This window comes from Gobio gobio, assembly GCF_949357685.1.
Source record: "Gobio gobio genome assembly, chromosome: 1".
Lineage (NCBI taxonomy): Eukaryota > Metazoa > Chordata > Actinopteri > Cypriniformes > Gobionidae > Gobio > Gobio gobio.
Genome location: NC_137097.1, coordinates 65108249 through 65130358, shown reverse-complemented (window position 1 = coordinate 65130358; position 22110 = coordinate 65108249). Strand labels below are relative to the sequence as shown.

Sequence of the window (22110 nt, the reverse complement as noted above, 5' to 3'; positions counted from 1 at the left end):
GAACAATATAAAAATTAAATTAAATTAAATGTGCATAATATGCATTATATATATAATAGCGGGACAAAAGCAACAAGTGTTACTTTCGTCCCGACAGGAAGTCCTGACATTTAAACACGATTTACTTTTATACTGAAAAACTCTGAAAAGACAAACCTTCAGGGTGTGTAATAGCACTAAATTACCCGTAGATTGATCATTACTGTGACACATAAAACAAGAAACACAACTTGTAATTAGAAAAAAAAGTACCGCTTCATTAAAGGGTTAGTTCACCCAAAAATGAAAATTCTGTCATTAATTACTCACCCTCATGTCGTTGGACACCCGTAAGACCTCCGTTCATATTCGGAACACAAATGAAGATATTTTAGTTGAAAGCTGATGGCTGAGAAAGGCTTCACACAGGCCTCCATTGGCATTCAGTACATTGACACTTCCAAGATCCATGAAAGGCACTTAAAACGTCGTTACAAAGTCTATCTCACCACAGTGGCTCTACAATAATCATACAATGCGACGACAATAGTTTTTGTGCGCAAAAAAAAATCAAAATAACACCTTTATCCAACTTGTTCTCGACTTCCGTGTATGCCTCCACGACGCATGCGCGAGAATATGACGCAGATCCGGCGTTCGGACATATGACCCAGAAGCGATTTGTTTACGAGCAGAGGAAGACGCGCGTGTCTAAGCTGTTGGATTCTACATTGATCGTGCTTTAGGTCTCGGCGTAGTGCTCAAAATGGGGTTAGAGTGTGCATTTCATGGAATCCCGAGCCCCGGCGCTACGTCATATTCTCGCGCATGCGTCGTGGAGACACACGCGGAAGGCAATAACAAGCTGGATAAAGGTGTTCTTTTGATTTTTTTTTGCGCACAAAAACTATTGTCGTCGCATTGTATGATTATTGTAGAGCCACTGTGGTGAGATAGACTTTGTAACGACGTTTTAAGTGCCTTTCATGGATCTTGGAAGTGTCAATGTACTGAATGCCAATGGAGGCCTGTGTGAAGCCTTTCTCAGCATCAGCTTTCAACTAAAATATCTTCATTTGTGTTCCGAATATGAACGGAGGTCTTACGGGTGTCCAACGACATGAGGGTGAGTAATTAATGACAGAATTTTCATTTTTGGGTGAACTAACCCTTTAATTTACTTGCCGTACTTGAAAACTGCATTTCGGACCTAACCGCGGGAAACGATGGCGGAATCACATGATATTTGGCAGATCCGTCAAGGGTTGTGTGCTGGACGTGCTGTCATAGCTTGAAATGCAAATGTATTCAGGGCTCGGAGAAAATCGCGTTGTTACTTTCGTCCCGTGTTACTTTCGCCCCGGTTCTCCCCTATATTTAAATATTGAATTACTAAAGTAATTTCTCGATAGAAATGACATCAGAAGTGGAAAATGTTGGTCAAAAACGTATTTACACAAAAACTGACCAGCAAACGCAACTTTTGGACGCCATCTTTTTTCCTAAGCTTAACTGTCACAGAATGGAGGATTGTGGGATATCAAAGGCAGCGAAGGATACATCTAAGCTGCCTTCTATTCGATCAGATGAAGGTATATGGCGGCATTTTAATGCCATTAATAACCGAGCGCCCAACTGATGCTTGCTCGCGCAGTATATCACTCCAGCGAGAGAATAACAGATCTACACGCGAGGAAACGGCAGCCCGCAAGCTCCTTTTAAGCCCTTGCGAGCTTGGACACGTCTCGCAGCACGCGCGTCATCATTCCCCACACTCGCGCTCGAGCTTCGATTTTGCTCGCGCAAAAACTTTTTATTTTTGTCAGTCGTGGGGCGTGACTTTACTTATTTCATTGTAACCTGAAATGTCATTGGTCAATCCCGTTTTACGGAAGTCAGTTGTGAATGGACGCCTTTTGTAAAACATGCAAAAGACATGACTTCATCGACGGACCAGATGCAAGAGAGTTAAACTTTATTTACTGACTGATTGCATTATTAATATAATATGTCCTTAACAGATACTATATTAAGTTTATTTATTATTTTTATGGAGCTGTAGCTACTGGGGAAAATGAGAATACATATTGCTGTAGTTCACCGCTACATTACCACTATACTTCCACTAAATCTATGTTGTTTACCCAGCTATCACTTCAGAAATGTGAAATGTTTCCATTAAATAGTTGTAACTATGATTCTAAATTCAAAATTGCTTCATGTGGCTTTGGATGAAAGATAATTCACTTGTTCATATTTTGAATTTAGAATCATAGTTACAACTATTTAATGGACACATTTCACATTTCTGAAGTCAGTGATATAATTGTAGCTGGGTAAACAACATAGATTTAGTTGAAGTATAGTGGTAATGTAGCGGTGAACTACAGCAATATGTATTCTCATTTTCCCCAGTAGCTACAGCTCCATAAAAATAATAAATAAAGTCAAGCTCAAGCTCAAGCCCCTGCCCCTTTCAAAATGTATTGTCCCCCTCCCTGGTAATAGTAAATAATATTTATTTCTATTATTATAAATATTTTAATAAATAACAATACGCTTATATTTTACCACTAACAATATTACAAAAAGTATTTATTTATTTATTTGGCGGAGGTGGATCGGTAGGCGGAGTTACCTTTTCAGCTCTATACACGCAGCCTGCACACAGCACTCGCGAGTTTTCAAACTACACGATCAGCAGGTAAGCTAATACAGAAAATGTATATTTATCCTACCACCACACTACTGTAAAGGTTGCGGGAGTGTGCAAGTTATGCTTAATTATAATAAAAGGATAACTCGAGTCTTGAGTTCAGCAGCAGCATTCTGAGTCTGACAATGTCATTCAATTTGTTTTTATCCAAGACCATAGCGCGTCCTCGTGTTATTAGCTCGGGGAAATAAATCTAGTGAAATGAAAAGAAAAAGTCCATGTCAAACTCTAAATTGTATGGAATTTATATATTTGATATCATGGTAACACTTGCATGCAGGTCTCATTTGTAAAGTTAATGTATTAACCAACATGAACTAACCATGAGCAATACATTTGTTATTATATATTCATATTTTAATCTTTGTCAATGTTAGTTAATAAAAATACAGCTGTTCATTGTTTGTTCATGTTACTTGACACAGTGCATTAACTAATATAACATATACAACTTTTGATTTTAATAATGTATTAGTAAATGCTGAAATTAATATCAACTAAGATTAATAAATGCTGTAGATGGGCAGTTTATTATTAGTTCATGTTAACAAATGTAGTCAACTAATGAAATCTTATTGTAAAATGTTACCCATTTCATGATAGCAAATACTTTCATACTTATAATACAGGTTTACAACATCAACAAAACTGAACATGAATTCCTCATAATTACCTGCTTGATTCTCACTGTTTTGTTTAGCAAAGTAAAAGTAAATAATTATATATATATTTAGTAATATTATCATAATTTCCCTGTTTTTGTTTGATGTGTTATGCATTCTATTTGTTTCAATGTCTTTTCATAGAACGCCAAGGAATATGGAATATTTTAAGAATGGTTTTAACCATATATTGAAAGCCAGTGGGGAACAAAATTGTTAGAATATTTAAAAACACAACAGACGCATACTGCTTTAAATACAGGTGATTTATGTCATAAATAAATTCATTTAAATTATGTAAAAAATACATTTGATTCTTTTATTTTTTTAGTGCCCTTTTTGGTCCTTCTGCCCCTGAGGAGGTCTGTGCACGCCATTGCACAACAGTCAGAACCACAGGATGTAACGTACTGCTCTGAGTCAGAAGGTTGAGGATCCAAACGCAGTTTTTAATAAAAGGGTAATCCACAATCGTAGTCAAAAGTACAGGCAAAAAGGTCATACACAGGAAAGCAGTCCAAACAGGCAAACAAGGCAGGAGAGACAGGCAAAAGGGTAATCCACGGAACGGGCAAGTAATCAAAGACCAAGATACATGAAATTGTGACATAGCCCCCCTCCTAAGGAGTGGCTTCCAGACACTCCTATAATAATAATCCCGGAGGGAGGTGGAGCGGAGGCGGACCCGGGGGTGGGATGGAGGGCCAGGCCCATGGAGCGGAAGAGGGCCTGGAGACAGAGCAGAAGACCAGGAAGGAGCAGGCTGAACAGATGACCAGGGTGGTGCAGGCCAGAAAGATGACCAGGGTGGCGTAGGCGGGACAGATGACCAGGCTGGTGTAGGCAGAGCAGGCAGCCAGGGTGGAGCAGACGACCACCACAGCAGCGCAGACGGTCTTGAAGCCCCCCACGGTGGAGCAGACGACCACCACATCAGCGCAGATGAGGTTGAAGACCCCCATGGTGGAGCAGACCACCACCACAGCAGCGGAGACGGGTTTGAAGACCCCCACGGTGGAGCAGATGACCACCACAGCAGTGTAGACGGTCTTGAAAAACCCCACGGTGGAGCAGACTGAGCAGGTGGCCCGGTCGGAGTCCTCCCTGTATTCGGGACAGGAGATGGAGTCCTCTCTGGACTGGTGACTGGAGGCGGAGTCCTCTCTGGACTGGTGACTGGAGGCAAAGTCCTCTCTGGACTCGGGACACGGGCCGGAGCCCTCTCTGGACTCGGGACACGGGCCGGAGCCCTCTCTGGACTTTGGTCAGTGGCCGGAGCCCTCTCTGGACTCGGGACACGGGCCGGAGCCCTCTCTGGACTCGGGACACGGGCCGGAGCCCTCTCTGGACTTTGGTCAGTGGCCGGAGCCATCTCTGGACTTTGGTCAGTGGCCGGAGCCCTCTCTGGACTTTGGTCAGTGGCCGGAGCCCTCTCTGGACTCGGGACACGGGCTGGAGCCCTCTCTGGACTCGGGACACGGGCCGGAGCCCTCTCTGGACTTTGGTCAGTGGCGGGAGCCATCTCTGGACGCTGGTCAGTGGCCGGAGCCATCTCTGGACGCTGGTCAGTGGCCGGAGCCATCTCTGGACGCTGGTCAGTGGCCGGAACCATCTCTGGACGCTGGTCAGTGGCCGGAGCCATCTCTGGACGCTGGTCAGTGGCCGGAACCATCTCTGGACGCTGGTCAGTGGCGGGAGCCATCTCTGGACGCTGGTCAGTGGCGGGAGCCATCTCTGGACGCTGGTCAGTGGCCGGAGCCATCTCTGGACACTGGTCAGTGGCTGGAGCCATCTCTAGACGCTGGTCAGTGGCGGGAGCCATCTCTGGACGCTGGTCAGTGGCTGGAGCCATCTCTGGACGCTGGTCAGTGGCTGGAGCCATCCCTGGACACTGGTCAGTGGCTGGAGCCATCTCTAGACGCTGGTCAGTGGCGGGAGCCATCTCTGGACGCTGGTCAGTGGCTGGAGCCATCTCTGGACGCTGGTCAGTGGCGGGAGCCATCTCTGGACGCTGGTCAGTGGCTGGAGCCATCTCTAGACGCTGGTCAGTGGCTGGAGCCATCTCTGGACGCTGGTCAGTGGCTGGAGCTGTCTCTGGACGCTGGTCTGTTGCTGGAGCCGTCTCTGGACGCTGGTCTGTGGCTGGAGCCGTCTCTGGACGCTGGTCTGTGGCTGGAGCCGTCTCTGGACGCTGGTCTGTTGCTGGATGAGATTCTGAACTGGTGGGTACTGCGGGAGTGTAGTGTTCCTCTTCTGCAACTCCCACAGTGAATGCAGAATCACTCAACTGTAGGGCATAGTCCAGAAACTCGATCAGTGACCCTCGAGGACCATCACGGATGAGTTGATTTGTAATAATCATTGTGTCCATAACAATAAAAGTCAATAAGAGCACAATCTGGAAAGTCTATAAAGTATGCCAATTCCAGAAAATCTCTGGTGTGGTCCTCGGTCGGTTACCTTGACGAAGTCGAATGAGCCTTACTGCTGGATCCATGAGTGGCTAAGTCTGAAGGTTGAGGATCCAAACGCAGTTTTTAATAAAAGGGTAATCCATAGTTATGTTACGTCTGACACCGACGCTCCGAAGCTTGCTTCAAACTCGAACGGTCCTCGCAATGAACCACTGCTTCGGAGCTTGAATCATTACGTCATTAGTCACGTGAAAATGACGTCTGAAGCAAACACACTGGTTCACTCCTGTAGTGAACCACCAGACTGCTTTGACAGCCCAATCCAGTGTTGACAGGTTTGAAACCTGGCGGACTGAATTTCTTATAAAAGTGAAGGCAAACCATGGCAACACCGTGGGTTGTAGTAGTCGGCGTTATTGTTGAGGAGAGTGGATTGAGTTTATTTCAGTGTCACCCTCTGCCGAATTTTTTATTTTATTATTATTAATTAGAGAACATATGAACATTGTTACATAAAAACATGCATCAAATACAGAAACTTCAAAAACCCTCTGCTACATTATACAAGTACAAAGCTAAACAAGATAAAGCTTTCACACATGCTACTGCCCTGCTAAAAAAAAACTATAGAAACCATTACAGGAATTCTATTGGATTTAATGGTTTTCATGGGGATTTTACTGGTTGTAATGGTAATTATAGTGGTCCCTGTGGGTCTCTACTGATATGTGTTGGGTTCTATTGGTGGGGGCATTAAATCCTAATGGAATATGTCCCAAACACACTACAAAAAATAATTCTGTAGTGGTTTAAATAGTAAAAGCCAATGGTTCCTATTGGTATTTTAATAGAAATCATTAGAATTTCTGTGATGGTTTCCAACTTTTTTTAAGCTGGTCTGATCTTCTGTCCTTGTCTAAAGAAATAATTACACACACACACACACACACACATCATGCTTAATGTTTTATTATCAAGATGAACACATTAAATTCATCAGTATCTGTAAAATGCACCTACATAAATGAGTTTCACAGCACTAACACTGCTTCAGCTTTGATCGCCTCGGTAAACACGTAATAAACGGGGCGTTAACATATAACTTGCATTCTATGGTTGTCAGCTTTGTTGCATTACATTTACTTCACCAGGAGATGGTGCTACAATTTCTATCTGAATGAAGCTTCGAGTAATGAACCATTTTCGACACAATTGTATCAGAAAGCAATAATGCTTCGAAACGCTTCATTTGGCAATCACTAGTAATCCACAATCGTAGTCAAAAGAACAGGCAAAAAGGTCATACACAGGAAAGCAGTCCAAACAGGCAAACAAGGCAGGAGAGACAGGCAAAAGGGTAATCCACGGAACGGGCAAGTAATCAAAGACCAAGATACATGAAACCAGGGAAACGCTCAGAATTGCAGTAGAAACACTAAACAAGACTTAGCAATGATTGACAGAATGAACAGGCTTATATATGGTGCGCTAACTAGGTAATGGGGTGCGGGTGGATGTAATCAATGGGTGTTGAAGAGTCCGGGCAAAGGATTATGGGAGATGTAGTGCTTGATGGAGTGACAGTCTGGAGTGGAGTGCCCTCAGGTGGTTCTCATGGGCACTCACACAGGACGAATTGTGACACAGGATGTGTAAAAAAAAATTGTGTGAATTCATTGGCCGTACAAAGAAAAAGCATGTTCAAGAATTGTTTAAAATTATATAGTTATATTACATTATATTTTCTTTCCATATAAATATAATAATTTCTGTATATTACAGTAGTTTTATGCTGCGAAATCCAAACCATTGAGAGATTAAAACTCGATTCATAAGTCAGAAAATAGGCTCTGTTTCTTTATTTAAAAAGTAAACAATTACAGTAAAATATGAAATACTGCAGAAATACAAGTCAGGAGATTTACACTTAAAGAAGGAATATACATGCTTACAAATGACATTGTGTTCATGTGGGTATAATGTGAAACATGCAAATTCACATTATACCCACACATTATTCACATTATCACACAAGCCTAACATTGTAAAGAATTGCACTTTCATTTATAAATACTGAACAGCAACTGAAATATGCTGATAAATTGCAGTAATGTAAGATAAGATATTCAAAACTTTACAAACAGAGTCAATGTCTTATCAGGCTTAAGAGGGACATTTTATTTTAAATGAAGCAAAATATAAATATTAAAAGAGGAAAATAAGTTGCTCAAGGGGATTGTGGGAAGTAAACTGTGGGACGGGGATGTACTTGCGATGCTAAAGCTCAATGAAGGTCTGGTCCTTATTACCAATAATACTTGTCAAAAACAGCAAAAACCAAACAGTTTAAAACGGTAACATCCATGCACCTGGTTAAAGTCAACATGGAATCAAAATGAACACTTTCTTAGCGATTCCAAAGTTAAACCTACATTTTCAACATTTAATTCCTGCTGGATAAAATCAAATGGAATCAATGGAAGTCAGGTGGGTTGGGAAAGCTGGTTCATGTTGACTTTAACAACCATAACATGACAAATGTTAGACATTGTGAGTCAGGAGTAACTCCCGTATGTTACACACACACACACACACACACACACACACACTCAAAGGAGATTTATTCATGCATTCAAATGAAGTTGTCATTTCCAAAACATGACTTTTACAGTAATAATGCTCTGCCTGAGCTTGTGAAAGAGATGACATTTTCTGCCCGTCACAACAAATTAATATCAGACTGAAGTTTCTTCCTCTTCATGTAACTGTTAAATATACTCGTAAACAATCTCAGTATTTACTCTTTTTTTTTTCTTGCTATTAATTGCTTTTATGAACTAGCATCATCTTATAAGTATATTAATTTTAAGTGTACAAATTTGACAATTTGTAAAGCAGTTTTCACAACACTTTTTGAAGCAAAGATCAAACCCTCAGTGAACAAAGCCAAATGTGACATCACATAATATCAAAAGTTATTTTACTTCTAAAAATCAGTCATAAGTTTTACCTCTCATTCTGCAGCATTTATAAAACAGCACGACTGTCACTAGCAGATATGGACAAACTGCCAGTACAGAACTGAGTATCTTGAGGACAGAGATCTGAGAGTCTGAATGAGACCCTGAAAAAGAGACACACACACACACACACTTTATCATGCTCTATATCTGAATGAGGACATATGAAGAAATAAATCAGCTCAGTTTCATTGACTCTCACCTCTGACTGAGATCCAGCTCTTGGCCGACTCTCCTCTCTCTGGGTGTTTGCAGTAGTAGAAACCCTCATGTGACTTTGAGACAGTAGAGATGATCATCTCTGTAGTTTGACTCTGGATGAGTGATCCATCTTTATAGAAATCTGCTCTGAGGATTGATGGGTTTGAGTTATATAAACAGTGTAGAGTCAGATTATCTCCTTCAGTCACAGGATGAACAGGACTCTCCAGAATCACACCAACTACAGAAACACAGGAAACATGCAATATATGAACAAAAAGGTAAAATAATTAAAACAAGACAAAAAAAAAACAGACCTTTATCTTTTCCACTGCCCACTGGTTTCTGAGTGGTTTTAGTGTATTGCTATGATGTTCTGGCTGGTTGCTTTCATTATTATCTAATGATTCCTGCTCTTGTTAAATCAACCTGTTTATACATTGATTGTAAACTGTCATTGAAAGGAATAAATACAGAAGCACAGACTCACAGTGTACAGTGATATTAACAGGATGAGATTTCTCTCCAGATTCAGACTGACACCAGTAAACTCCAGTGTCCCATGTGATGGTGGAGTTGATTGTACATGTAGATCCTGTTTGTGATCCCCGGGGTAATGATGAACAATCTTCCAGCCGTCCGCTGTCTGTGTATCTTCTCACTGTCCATCTATCAGAGTTACTCTGTTCCTCACAGCTCAGAGAGAGAGAGACAGATGTGAAGTGTTGAGTTCTGCTGGGAATGATGATCAGAGACACTGGAGGAGAAACACCTGACAAGACAATTACAGCTATAATTTGGAAATTGTCTTTATTAAACATGAATCAGTCATTTAAACTATAGGTGTGAACTCACCAGTGACCCACAGTGGTTGTGTGTTGCTGTATGGTGTCTTATATGCTGGTTTATCTCTCTCTGCTCTGCACACATAAACTCCTGTGTGATTTAGAGCAGCAGAACTGACAGTGTATTTTCCTCCAGCTCCTCTGCTGCTGTCTGAGAGGAGGTCATAATGATTGCTGCTCTCTGTATAAAGTGAGAATGTGTAGTTAACACCTCAAGGAACTGTATACTTCTACCTGATCTGGCCCTTATAAATTGTAAAAAAGTTACATTGGTATAACCCAGTGTGTTCAGGTTGTTTTAATCAGGGTTTGGCTCTTATGCTGTTACAGAGAAGTGACTGGTAATTGGTTCTCAAAGAAGGTCTCACTGTTTGATGCCCATTGAAGTTTAGTTTTAGGAAAAATAAGTATACTTGAAGTTCATTTTATGAAATTAAGTAATGTTCAAAGTATATTTTTAAATATATAGCAGGGCTAAGTATACTAATATCAATGAACTAGTAGTAAACTAGATAGTGTACTATTTTAAAACTGCATTCATAAATACTCTAGTTTGTATAACTATGAATATTCAAATGCTATAAACTCCTCCATCGCAGAGCTTTTAAAACTCTTCCCACGGCTCTGCTCCATCGTTAGTCCAGACAGGTGATGCGACGCCGTCGCTCAAAGACAGTTGGGTGATTTTCACTCTCCACTTCCTGTCAGTACCCTTCGAACTGAACATGTTCGCTCCCTTTGGATTAGAATCTCACTTGAGATGGCGGAAAACCCTCTGAAGTCCACTTCACAGTCCACTTACAGTCGAATGGAACGCACCCTGTGTGTGTTGAAAAGGAAATTATGACGTTCTCTTGGCGGCTGCTATGACACTTGTTCACACTGCAGTGAGAGTACAGCGTTTCTGCAAAATAAAACCAGAAACCGAGGGTAACGCAGATATGACGCAATTGACAGGCGACTCTCTCAAACGCATAGCTCACACGTCCCGGTTCCTTGGTTAAAATAGCAATTTCTCACGATTTACAAATAGTTGGAAACATTTGGGTTATTCCAAGTACTCAACTGAACAAAATATATAACACTGACCTAGTGGTTTTTGGATATTTTACTGCAAAAATCTTACATAGTTCACCTTTAATGTTTGATGATATCGTTGTTTTACATTTGCGTAAGCAATCTTCTATCACTTGTTTTTTGCTTCTTCTCCTGTGTTTTGATCCGGTGATTCTGTACTATAAGATGCATAATAGCGCCCCCTTCTGTATAACAGTGAAAACATGCATGTGAGTGAGTGAGTGAGTGAGTGAGTGAGTGAGTGAGTGAGTGAGTGAGTGAGTGAGTGAGTGAGTGTGGGAGTGAGTGAGTGAGTGAGTGAGTGAGGGAGTGAGTGAGTGAGTGAGTGAGTGAGTGAGTGAGTGAGTGAGTGAGTGAGTGAGTGAGTGAGTGAGTGAGTGAGTGAGTGAGTGAGTGAGTGAGTGAGTGAGTGAGTGTGGGAGTGAGTGAGTGAGTGAGTGAGTGAGTGAGTGAGTGAGTGAGTGAGTGATTGAGTGAGTGTGGGAGTGTGGGAGTGAGTGAGTGAGTGAGTGAGTGAGTGAGTGAGTGAGTGAGTGAGTGTGGGAGTGAGTGAGTGAGTGAGTGAGTGAGTGAGTGAGTGAGTGAGTGAGTGAGTGTGGGAGTGTGGGAGTGAGTGAGTGAGTGAGTGAGTGAGTGAGTGAGTGAGTGTGGGAGTGTGGGAGTGAGTGAGTGAGTGAGTGAGTGAGTGAGTGAGTGAGTGAGTGAGTGAGTGAGTGAGTGAGTGTGGGAGTGAGTGAGTGAGTGAGTGAGTGAGTGAGTGAGTGAGTGAGTGAGTGAGTGAGTGAGTGAGTGAGTGAGTGAGTGAGTGTGGGAGTGAGTGAGTGAGTGAGTGAGTGAGTGAGTGTGGGAGTGAGTGAGTGAGTGAGTGAGTGAGTGAGTGAGTGAGTGTGGGAGTGTGGGAGTGAGTGAGTGAGTGAGTGAGTGAGTGAGTGAGTGAGTGTGGGAGTGAGTGAGTGAGTGAGTGAGTGAGTGAGTGAGTGAGTGAGTGAGTGTGGGAGTGAGTGAGTGAGTGTGGGAGTGTGGGAGTGAGTGAGTGAGTGAGTGAGTGAGTGAGTGAGTGAGTGAGTGAGTGAGTGAGTGAGTGAGTGAGTGAGTGAGTGAGTGAGTGAGTGTGGGAGTGTGGGAGTGAGTGAGTGTGGGAGTGAGTGAGTGAGTGAGTGAGTGAGTGAGTGAGTGAGTGAGTGAGTGAGTGAGTGAGTGAGTGAGTGAGTGTGGGAGTGTGGGAGTGTGGGAGTGTGGGAGTGTGGGAGTGAGTGAGTGAGTGTGGGAGTGTGGGAGTGTGGGAGTGAGTGAGTGAGTGAGTGAGTGAGTGAGTGAGTGAGTGAGTGAGTGAGTGTGGGAGTGTGGGAGTGTGGGAGTGAGTGAGTGAGTGAGTGAGTGTGGGAGTATGGGAGTGAGTGAGTGAGTGAGTGAGTGAGTGAGTGAGTGAGTGAGTGAGTGAGTGAGTGAACAGACGCACTAGTTATGAGCTCCTGTTAATTCACAAAAAGTACTGCTGTTAATTGAGGTAAAAACTCAAAAACCTGTGTTTAACCGGTGTTTAACACTTATAGAAGTGTAAAACTACAGAAAAGACGCGAAATACGCAAGAAAAACTTCAGTCGCTTCATTGAAAGAGCCGCAACTGCGGGTTACAGTATCAGCAGCGGCCGAGAGACAGAGAGAGAGAGAGAGAGAGAGCGCGCAGCAGACACACAGCTGACCGCGATCACCAGCGCGAACACAACAAGAGAGAAATACATCAGCACAAGAATACAGTACGTTAAAGAGAAGATTAAGAGAAGATTAAGAAGATTTGTGATATATTACTATTTGTTTTTTTATTAATAACAACTGCCGACATCATCCCAACTGTCAATAACGGACGCATTCAGCGGTTGCCATGGAGATCGTTTATCCTGCCGGCATTAAAGGAGATCAGAGAAAAGCGTTCAAACAGTCAGTGTTACACGAACACCCTGAAGCACTTTATGTTGATATGACTTCTCAAAATCAGAAGACAAATCTGATTTTCTATACAGAGAGGAGCCACATTTGGAAAAGTGCTATTAGTAACTATTTCCCTTACACTAAGAAAAGGGGAATCTGTAAAGGTTGCCAGATCAATGTTTTTGACTCAGCTGAGCACTCCTCACAGATCCAAACCATCAATCTCTACAACAGTGGAATGGTCTTAATTCAAGGGAATGAAGCTAGTCTCCATGCTTTCGAGAAATCATTTCCCCTTTTAAAACAGACAGTCCGGGGGGAAAGTGCTTGCACCGAGGAGGAATCTGAAGAGGAGAACGAACTGATGCTCTACTCTCCAGTCAGCACATCTCCTGCTCCATTCGATGCACTGATGTTTGAGCAGGACACACACACATCCTGTTATCTCCGCTGTCTCCCTGAGAAAATGGCTCTTCTAGAGATGGAGCTGTCAGAATTAAAACAGCTTATTCTTAGCCGTCCAGATGAGTCCACTATCAATAATCTCAAGGCTGAAATTAAGGATTTGCACAACATCAACATGAAAATGAAGACTGAAATGTCAAAAATGAAAGAGGACTCAGTGCAGAGAGAAAGAAAGTTAGAGCGAAACATCCAAGAGTTGAAAGAAAAGCTGGAAGAGCAGAATGCAGTGTGTTTTCAGCTTAAAAACAATGAAAGTGAATCAGCCAACAACATCAGCACTGAGAGCGATCCCCAACTCCAGCATGAAGTGCCGTCACACAGCTCTACAGCTCCAGACCTCGCTCACACACAGCCAGCCTCCCACAGGACACCAGTAGTTCTTCTGATGGACTCCATTGGAAAACACATAGAGCCAGAGAAACTGTTCCCCAGACAGAGAGTCCTCGCGCTCCACTGCAGGAACACAGATCGTGCCCATCAGCTGCTCACTACAGAGGAACTCGGCAGCCCACAATGCATCATCATCCATTCAGGCACGAATGACCTCCACAGCCTACAGGAAGGCACAGCCAAGGCTATGTATGAGATGGCAGAGAAAGCCTCACAGACGTTCCCCACTACACGTGTGTTGGTCTCCACTCTGCTCCCACGGCTCGACGTCCCTCCCTGGGTGATCGATCAGATCAATGAAGAGCTCCGTCACACCTGCTCCGGTCTGCCCAACGTCCACCTGGTCCCCCACAGCTCTATAAGACCATGGCACCTGCAGGACGGCCTCCACCTCAACCAGGATGGAGTCAGGATTTTCGCTAAATCTATTAAGGATGTTGCCCTTGGACGCTTCCCAACAACTGGCTACAGAGGAACTAAAAGACATCAGATGAGACTGCAGCCGTTTGATCCATCTGGACCTTCATCTCACTCCAGACCTCCACAAGACCTCCAGAGACGGCCCCTGACTTCAAGAGCGTCTCACAGACATCAAGAGAGACAACTCTACGCCGAAGCCCCACCCCGGCCCCGTCCACCTGTGCCGTCCCAGCAGAGGCGGAGCTACGCCCAGGTAGTGTCCCAGCAGAGGCGGAGCTACGCCCAGGTAGTGTCCCAGCAGAGGCGGAGCTACGCCCAGGTAGTGTCCCAGCAGCCCTCCTCATCAGCTCAGGAACTCTCCTCCAGTGATGTGGGGGATATTAAACAACTGCTGCATCTCCTCTGCAACAAAATGCTCAACTAACATGCACAAAATCAATTTATACCACAGCTGATGACATCATCTATATAATTGGTTAATTAACATTCACAACACATTGATTTTTACCATTGTGATTTATTTATTTATCTATTTATTCATTCATTCTTTAAAGGTCCCATGGCATGAAATTTTCATTTTATGAGGTATTTCAACATTAATATGAGTTCCCCTAGCCTGAATATTGTCCCCAAGTGGATAGAAATGTTGATCGGTGTAAACCTGAGTTCTGGCTGTCTCTCTCTGCCTTTGAGAAAATGACAGGCCAGACGAGCCAATCCTGAAGTCTCCTGGTTTGACGTCCAAGCAGGAACGGTTTCCTCCCTTTCCTCCGCCCAGAGAATCTGCCACACCCATGCAAACACTCGAGATCATTAACGTTACTTGTGAACGAGTGAACACTGGCAGTTTCTCAGTGTTTGGATGTACAAATGAAAACAGAAGTCTTTCTTCAGTTCCTTCTGATCTGTGATCATTGATTTCTTATGTGTAGCTTATTATTTATTATTTGTGGACACGCAGCGGCTTCTCTCTCTCCCGACAGAACGGTGTTTTCGTGTTTTCTATCTTGTGAGTCAGTGTTTTTGTACGTCCTTGTCGCGTCTATCTGTTCTAAAATGTGCATACAGTCTTTTCTGTTTAACATCAGCAGTCACATCTTTAGAGATAAACTTCACGCACGCCGAAGCTCGGCCTCCAACATCCCCGACCCCCAGTACTGCATCTGGCCCACAGCGGAGGCACCAAACGCGGCGAGAGATTAAGCAGAAGGAGGGTAAGCGTGAGGGTATCCGGCTAGGCTAGCCAGCTTTCCCCACAATAAACTGGATTACATTCGATTACAGCTGTTGTGTCTTTGTTTGCGCTGTGTAACGTTACTCAATGCGCGTCAATGACGCTATTCATATGATTGGAACATATCTAGAAATAATGCTATACTCAACACTTACTAACTCGTTCATCTCGCTGTAATGGTACATTGCATGTGTTACAAAGTTGGTAGAATAATGATGAAGAGGACTCGGTGTGACTGGGACTCGTGTTTATTCAGAACTCTCAGATACAAACACAATAAACTCGCGCTGACTGAGCGCTCTCATGACTCGGTAGTTACTATAAATAACTTTGTTAGCAATCGCTTCGTCTCCGTGATGTCCGGTTCGCGAACGAATCATTCTTTTGAATCGGTTCTTTTTAGTGAACCGAACCAGTTCACCAAATCGGACTGAATCGTTCTAAACGGTTCGCGTCTCGAGTCAGCGCTGATCCATAATTTACTAAAGTTACTAACTTTCTGACATGAGTGACAGCCCCTCCGACTAGAAATAAACTAATAACCTGAAGTATATGCTAGTAACTACAACAGTTCACCCTGAACTGAGACATGCTGAGAGAACTGATGAGAAGTGAACACAGGTCCATCCGTCTCTCTGGCAGACTCGTGCCTGCTCGTGCCTCGTTAAACCACGCCCCCTCCGCTCATTTAAAATGCAAAGATGTCAGCCAATCACAACAGTGGGCGTTTTTACTGAAGTCTCACAGCAGACACGCCTCTTGAAGCAGGGCATTCAGCCACAGGGCAAACAGCAGTATAGAAAAAATGCCTTTTATTTCTAAATTATGACATTTTATGATGTAAAAATCATACTAATAATATAAGTACACCTCAGAAAACACTATAAAATAATAGAAAAATGCCATGCCATGGGACCTTTAATTCATTTTTGAATCCTTATTCATACTTAAGATTTATTTATAACTTAATGGGTTTTACTTCTGTTATACTTGCCCTACTATTACTATTACCTGTTTTCCTTATTTTATTTTACTCTCAATTTATTTATATTTTATTATTACTATTTTTATTTATTTATTGTAAGAGGTTTTTAGTTTTGCCTTCAGATAAACAGCAGTACTTTAATCTCTGAAAAATGTTAAATCTTAGCTTTTGGAATATCCAGGGTTTGTGCTCTAAAACATTTGGATTGAAAAGCACAAACACAGAATTCTTGAATAGCATCACAAATGTTGACATATTGATCCTAATAGAAACCTGGTGTAGATCTGATGTGTCCACTCAGTGTCCAGCAGGTTACTCTGAGATCATACTGCCCTCCGACAAACTCAACTCAGTACATCGTGGCAGAGATTCTGGAGGATTAGTTATGTGGATAAAAAATTATCTTGCCCCTTTTACATCTCCAGTACAGCAAGGCAAAAATCGCATATGGTTAAAACTGGATAAAAGCTTTGGAATTCTGGACAAAGACCTTTTTATCTGTGGAATTTATATCCCCCCATTAGATTCTCCATATTACGACGACGAGATATTTCACACTTTACAGGGAGAAATTCACCAATACCAAACCCAGGGGAAAATTTTGTTATGTGGAGATTTAAATGCTCGTACTGGTTTAGAACAAGATTACATTGATAATTCAGGAGATAAACATCTGTTCACACAAATGCCCCGCGATCTCTTTAATTCCCTGCCCAGAAGAAATAACCAGGATACTGGAGTCAATAGACATGGGAAGGAGGTAGCCCGTCTGTGTCAAACCTTAGGTCTTTATATCCTGAACGGTAGAATCAAAGGAGATTCCAGTGGTCACTTTACCTACAGCTCAAATCTCGGGAACAGCGTTGTAGATTATGCCCTATCAAATCTAAGCCCCTCCAATTTCAGAGCATTTACTATCAAAGTCCAGTCTCCCCTGTCTGATCACAGCCAGATCAATGTTTCCATTAAAGGTGAAAACATCAGACCAAGAGAAATGCATAGAGAGCCGATTCATTTATATAAACTCAACACACCATATAGATGGACTCATAGCACTGCTGAAACATATATTAATGTATTAAAGTCAAGTCAAATAGTCAATTCCATAACAAAAAAAACAGAGTGAGTGAGTGAGTGAGTGAGTGAGTGAGTGAGTGAGTGAGTGAGTGAGTGTGGGAGTGAGTGAGTGAGTGAGTGAGTGAGTGTGGGAGTGAGTGAGTGAGTGAGTGAGTGAGTGAGTGAGTGAGTGAGTGAGTGAGTGAGTGAGTGAGTGAGTGTGGGAGTGAGTGAGTGAGTGAGTGAGTGAGTGAGTGAGTGAGTGAGTGAGTGAGTGAGTGAGTGAGTGTGGGAGTGAGTGAGTGAGTGAGTGAGTGTGGGAGTGAGTGAGTGAGTGAGTGAGTGTGGGAGTGAGTGAGTGAGTGAGTGAGTGAGTGAGTGAGTGAGTGAGTGTGGGAGTGAGTGAGTGAGTGAGTGAGTGAGTGAGTGTGGGAGTGAGTGAGTGAGTGAGTGAGTGAGTGAGTGAGTGAGTGTGGGAGTGTGGGAGTGTGGGAGTGAGTGAGTGAGTGAGTGAGTGAGTGAGTGAGTGAGTGAGTGAGTGAGTGAGTGAGTGTGGGAGTGAGTGAGTGAGTGAGTGTGGGAGTGAGTGAGTGAGTGAGTGAGTGAGTGAGTGAGTGAGGGAGTGTGGGAGTGTGGGAGTGAGTGAGTGAGTGAGTGTGGGAGTGTGGGAGTGAGTGAGTGAGTGAGTGAGTGAGTGAGTGAGTGAGTGAGTGAGTGAGTGAGTGAGTGAGTGAGTGAGTGAGTGAGTGAGTGAGTGAGTGAGTGTGGGAGTGAGTGAGTGAGTGAGTGTGGGAGTGAGTGAGTGAGTGAGTGAGTGAGTGAGTGAGTGAGTGTGGGAGTGAGTGAGTGAGTGAGTGAGTGAGTGAGTGAGTGAGTGAGTGAGTGAGTGAGTGAGTGTGGGAGTGAGTGAGTGAGTGAGTGAGTGAGTGAGTGAGTGAGTGAGTGTGGGAGTGAGTGAGTGAGTGAGTGTGGGAGTGAGTGAGTGAGTGAGTGAGTGAGTGAGTGAGTGAGTGAGTGAGTGAGTGAGTGAGTGAGTGAGTGAGTGAGTGAGTGAGTGAGTGAGTGAGTGTGGGAGTGAGTGAGTGTGGGAGTGAGTGAGTGAGTGAGTGAGTGTGGGAGTGAGTGAGTGAGTGAGTGAGTGTGGGAGTGAGTGAGTGAGTGAGTGAGTGAGTGAGTGAGTGAGTGTGGGAGTGAGTGAGTGAGTGAGTGAGTGAGTGAGTGAGTGAGTGAGTGAGTGAGTGAGTGAGTGAGTGTGGGAGTGAGTGAGTGAGTGAGTGAGTGAGTGAGTGAGTGTGGGAGTGTGGGAGTGAGTGAGTGAGTGAGTGAGTGAGTGAGTGAGTGAGTGAGTGAGTGAGTGTGGGAGTGAGTGAGTGAGTGAGTGTGGGAGTGAGTGAGTGAGTGAGTGAGTGAGTGAGTGAGTGAGTGAGGGAGTGTGGGAGTGTGGGAGTGAGTGAGTGAGTGAGTGTGGGAGTGTGGGAGTGTGGGAGTGAGTGAGTGAGTGAGTGAGTGAGTGAGTGAGTGTGGGAGTGAGTGAGTGAGTGAGTGTGGGAGTGAGTGAGTGAGTGAGTGAGTGTGGGAGTGAGTGAGTGAGTGAGGGAGTGAGTGAGTGAGTGAGTGAGTGAGTGAGTGAGTGTGGGAGGGAGTGAGTGAGTGAGTGAGTGAGTGAGTGAGTGAGTGAGTGAGTGAGTGAGTGAGTGTGGGAGTGAGTGAGTGAGTGAGTGTGGGAGTGAGTGAGTGAGTGAGTGAGTGAGTGAGTGAGTGAGTGAGTGAGTGAGTGAGTGAGTGAGTGAGTGAGTGAGTGAGTGTGGGAGTGTGGGAGTGTGGGAGTGAGTGAGTGAGTGAGTGAGTGAGTGAGTGAGTGAGTGAGTGAGTGAGTGTGGGAGTGAGTGAGTGAGTGAGTGTGGGAGTGAGTGAGTGAGTGAGTGAGTGAGTGAGTGAGTGAGTGAGTGTGGGAGTGAGTGAGTGAGTGAGTGAGTGAGTGAGTGAGTGAGTGAGTGAGTGAGTGTGGGAGTGAGTGAGTGAGTGAGTGAGTGAGTGAGTGAGTGAGTGAGTGAGTGAGTGAGTGAGTGTGGGAGTGAGTGAGTGAGTGAGTGTGGGAGTGAGTGAGTGAGTGAGTGAGTGAGTGAGTGAGTGAGTGAGTGTGGGAGTGAGTGAGTGTGGGAGTGAGTGAGTGAGTGAGTGAGTGTGGGAGTGAGTGAGTGAGTGAGTGAGTGTGGGAGTGAGTGAGTGAGTGAGTGAGTGAGTGAGTGAGTGAGTGAGTGAGTGAGTGAGTGTGGGAGTGAGTGAGTGAGTGAGTGAGTGAGTGAGTGAGTGAGTGAGTGAGTGAGTGAGTGTGGGAGTGAGTGAGTGAGTGAGTGAGTGAGTGAGTGAGTGAGTGAGTGTGGGAGTGTGGGAGTGAGTGAGTGAGTGAGTGAGTGAGTGAGTGAGTGAGTGAGTGAGTGAGTGAGTGTGGGAGTGAGTGAGTGAGTGAGTGTGGGAGTGAGTGAGTGAGTGAGTGAGTGAGTGAGTGAGTGAGTGAGGGAGTGTGGGAGTGTGGGAGTGAGTGAGTGAGTGAGTGTGGGAGTGTGGGAGTGTGGGAGTGAGTGAGTGAGTGAGTGAGTGAGTGAGTGTGGGAGTGAGTGAGTGAGTGAGTGTGGGAGTGAGTGAGTGAGTGAGTGAGTGTGGGAGTGAGTGAGTGAGGGAGTGAGTGAGTGAGTGAGTGAGTGAGTGAGTGAGTGAGTGAGTGTGGGAGTGAGTGAGTGAGTGAGTGAGTGAGTGAGTGAGTGAGTGAGTGAGTGAGTGAGTGAGTGAGTGAGTGAGTGTGGGAGTGAGTGAGTGAGTGAGTGTGGGAGTGAGTGAGTGAGTGAGTGAGTGAGTGAGTGAGTGAGTGAGTGAGTGAGTGAGTGAGTGAGTGAGTGAGTGAGTGAGTGAGTGTGGGAGTGAGTGAGTGAGTGAGTGAGTGAGTGTGGGAGTGAGTGAGTGAGTGAGTGAGTGAGTGTAATCCACTGAGACATTCTATCTAATATATCTAATCAACCTATCTATCTATCTATCTATCTATCTATCTATCTATCTATCTATCTATCTATCTATCTATCTATCTATCTATCTATCTATCTATCTATCTATCTATCTATCTATCTATCTATCTATCTATCTATCTATCTATCTATCTATCTATCTATAGTGTGGGAGTGTGGGAGTGAGGGAGTGAGTGAGTGAGTGAGTGAGTGAGTGAGTGAGTGAGTGAGTGAGTGAGTGTGGGAGTGAGTGAGTGAGTGAGTGAGTGAGTGAGTGTAATCCACTGAGACATTCTATCTAATATATCTAATCAACCTATCTATCTATCTATCTATCTATCTATCTATCTATCTATCTATCTATCTATCTATCTATCTATCTATCTATCTATCTATCTATCTATCTATCTATCTATCTATCTATCTATTTATCTATCTATCTATCTATCTATCTATCTATCTATCTATCTATCTATCTATCTATCTATCTATCTATCTATCTATAGTGTGGGAGTGTGGGAGTGAGTGAGTGAGTGTAATCCACTGAGACATTCTATCTAATATATCTAATCAATCTATCTATCTATCTATCTATCTATCTATCTATCTATCTATCTATCTATCTATCTATCTATCTATCTATCTATCTATCTATCTATCTATCTATCTATCTATCTATCTATCTATCTATCTATCTATCTATCTATCTATCTATCTATCTATCTATCTATCATTCTCTCTCTCTCTCTCACACACTCACTCACTCACTCACTCACAGAATACCCAAGCATCCATATAGCAACACTCTAGCAACCACCCGAATACCATAGCAACCACCCTGATTACCCTAGCAACTGTATAGTTACCACCCAGAGTACCCTAGCAACCCCATAGCAACACCCTAGCAACCACCCAGAGTACCCTAGCAACCAGCCAGAATACCTTAGCAACTGCATAGCAACACCTTAGCAACCACTCAGAGTACCCTAGCAACCACATAGCAACAACCTAGCAACCACCCTGAGTACCTTAGCAACCGCATAGTAACACCCTAGCAACCACCCCAAGTACTTTTCGAGCTTTCTCAAGCCAACTTCAAAGTTTGTTTACAAACTTTACTCCTCTAGTTATTATTATTATTATTTTGATCAACCTTTTTGCTTTGCCTCATTGTTCACTCCTGAGGGAGTGGGCGTGGTTCTATGTCATGTGTCTGTGTTGTTGCCTGTTGTCTCTCATTAGGCTTGTTTGAGATGCGCCTCGCCTCGCCTGAAATTCAGCCGAGACTAGGCGGCTGCAGCGAGGGGAGAAGTGAAAAAAGTGCAGGCAAGCCGGACAGTTCTCTCTTCTCGTAGTGGATCAGACACCTGCGAGATCAAAGGCGGATATTGCGGGATTCACACTCGTGCGCTTTGTTGCTGATAAACTGGATGTAGTTTAAGTTCTGTTACTTTTATATGAAAATAAATATGATGAACAAGACACCCAAAGTTTTTATTTATTTCCATTCGAAAGACGTGTTTATCAATCATTTTTACTTTAATTAGGCCTACATACATGTTTATATATATATATATATATATTTTTTTTTTATAAATATGACAACAATCACATAACCCACAGAGAGATCGCCTTTGTTAGAGATTTTGGGAATATTCAAACATAAAAACATGATATCAGAGTTTTAAAATCAAACATTTTAAAAAAGAACATACATC

At 43.6% G+C, this 22110-nt stretch overlaps 1 protein-coding gene across 1 annotated transcript in view; it reads right to left on the bottom strand.

The window, feature by feature from the left end:
* Positions 1-7603: 7603 nt before the first annotated feature.
* The window catches only part of LOC307137425 (leukocyte immunoglobulin-like receptor subfamily A member 4), a 36284-nt gene continuing 21777 nt past the window's right edge, over positions 7604-22110 (bottom strand). The window contains exons 7-10 of the mRNA XM_079835076.1: positions 9848-10018; positions 9483-9764; positions 8994-9233; positions 7604-8895 (exon numbers count right to left, since the gene is read on the bottom strand). Of these exons, the coding sequence (XP_079691202.1) occupies positions 8765-8895; positions 8994-9233; positions 9483-9764; positions 9848-10018 (824 nt within the window). The 3' untranslated portion in view covers positions 7604-8764. The remainder of the gene's footprint in view (positions 8896-8993; positions 9234-9482; positions 9765-9847; positions 10019-22110) is intronic.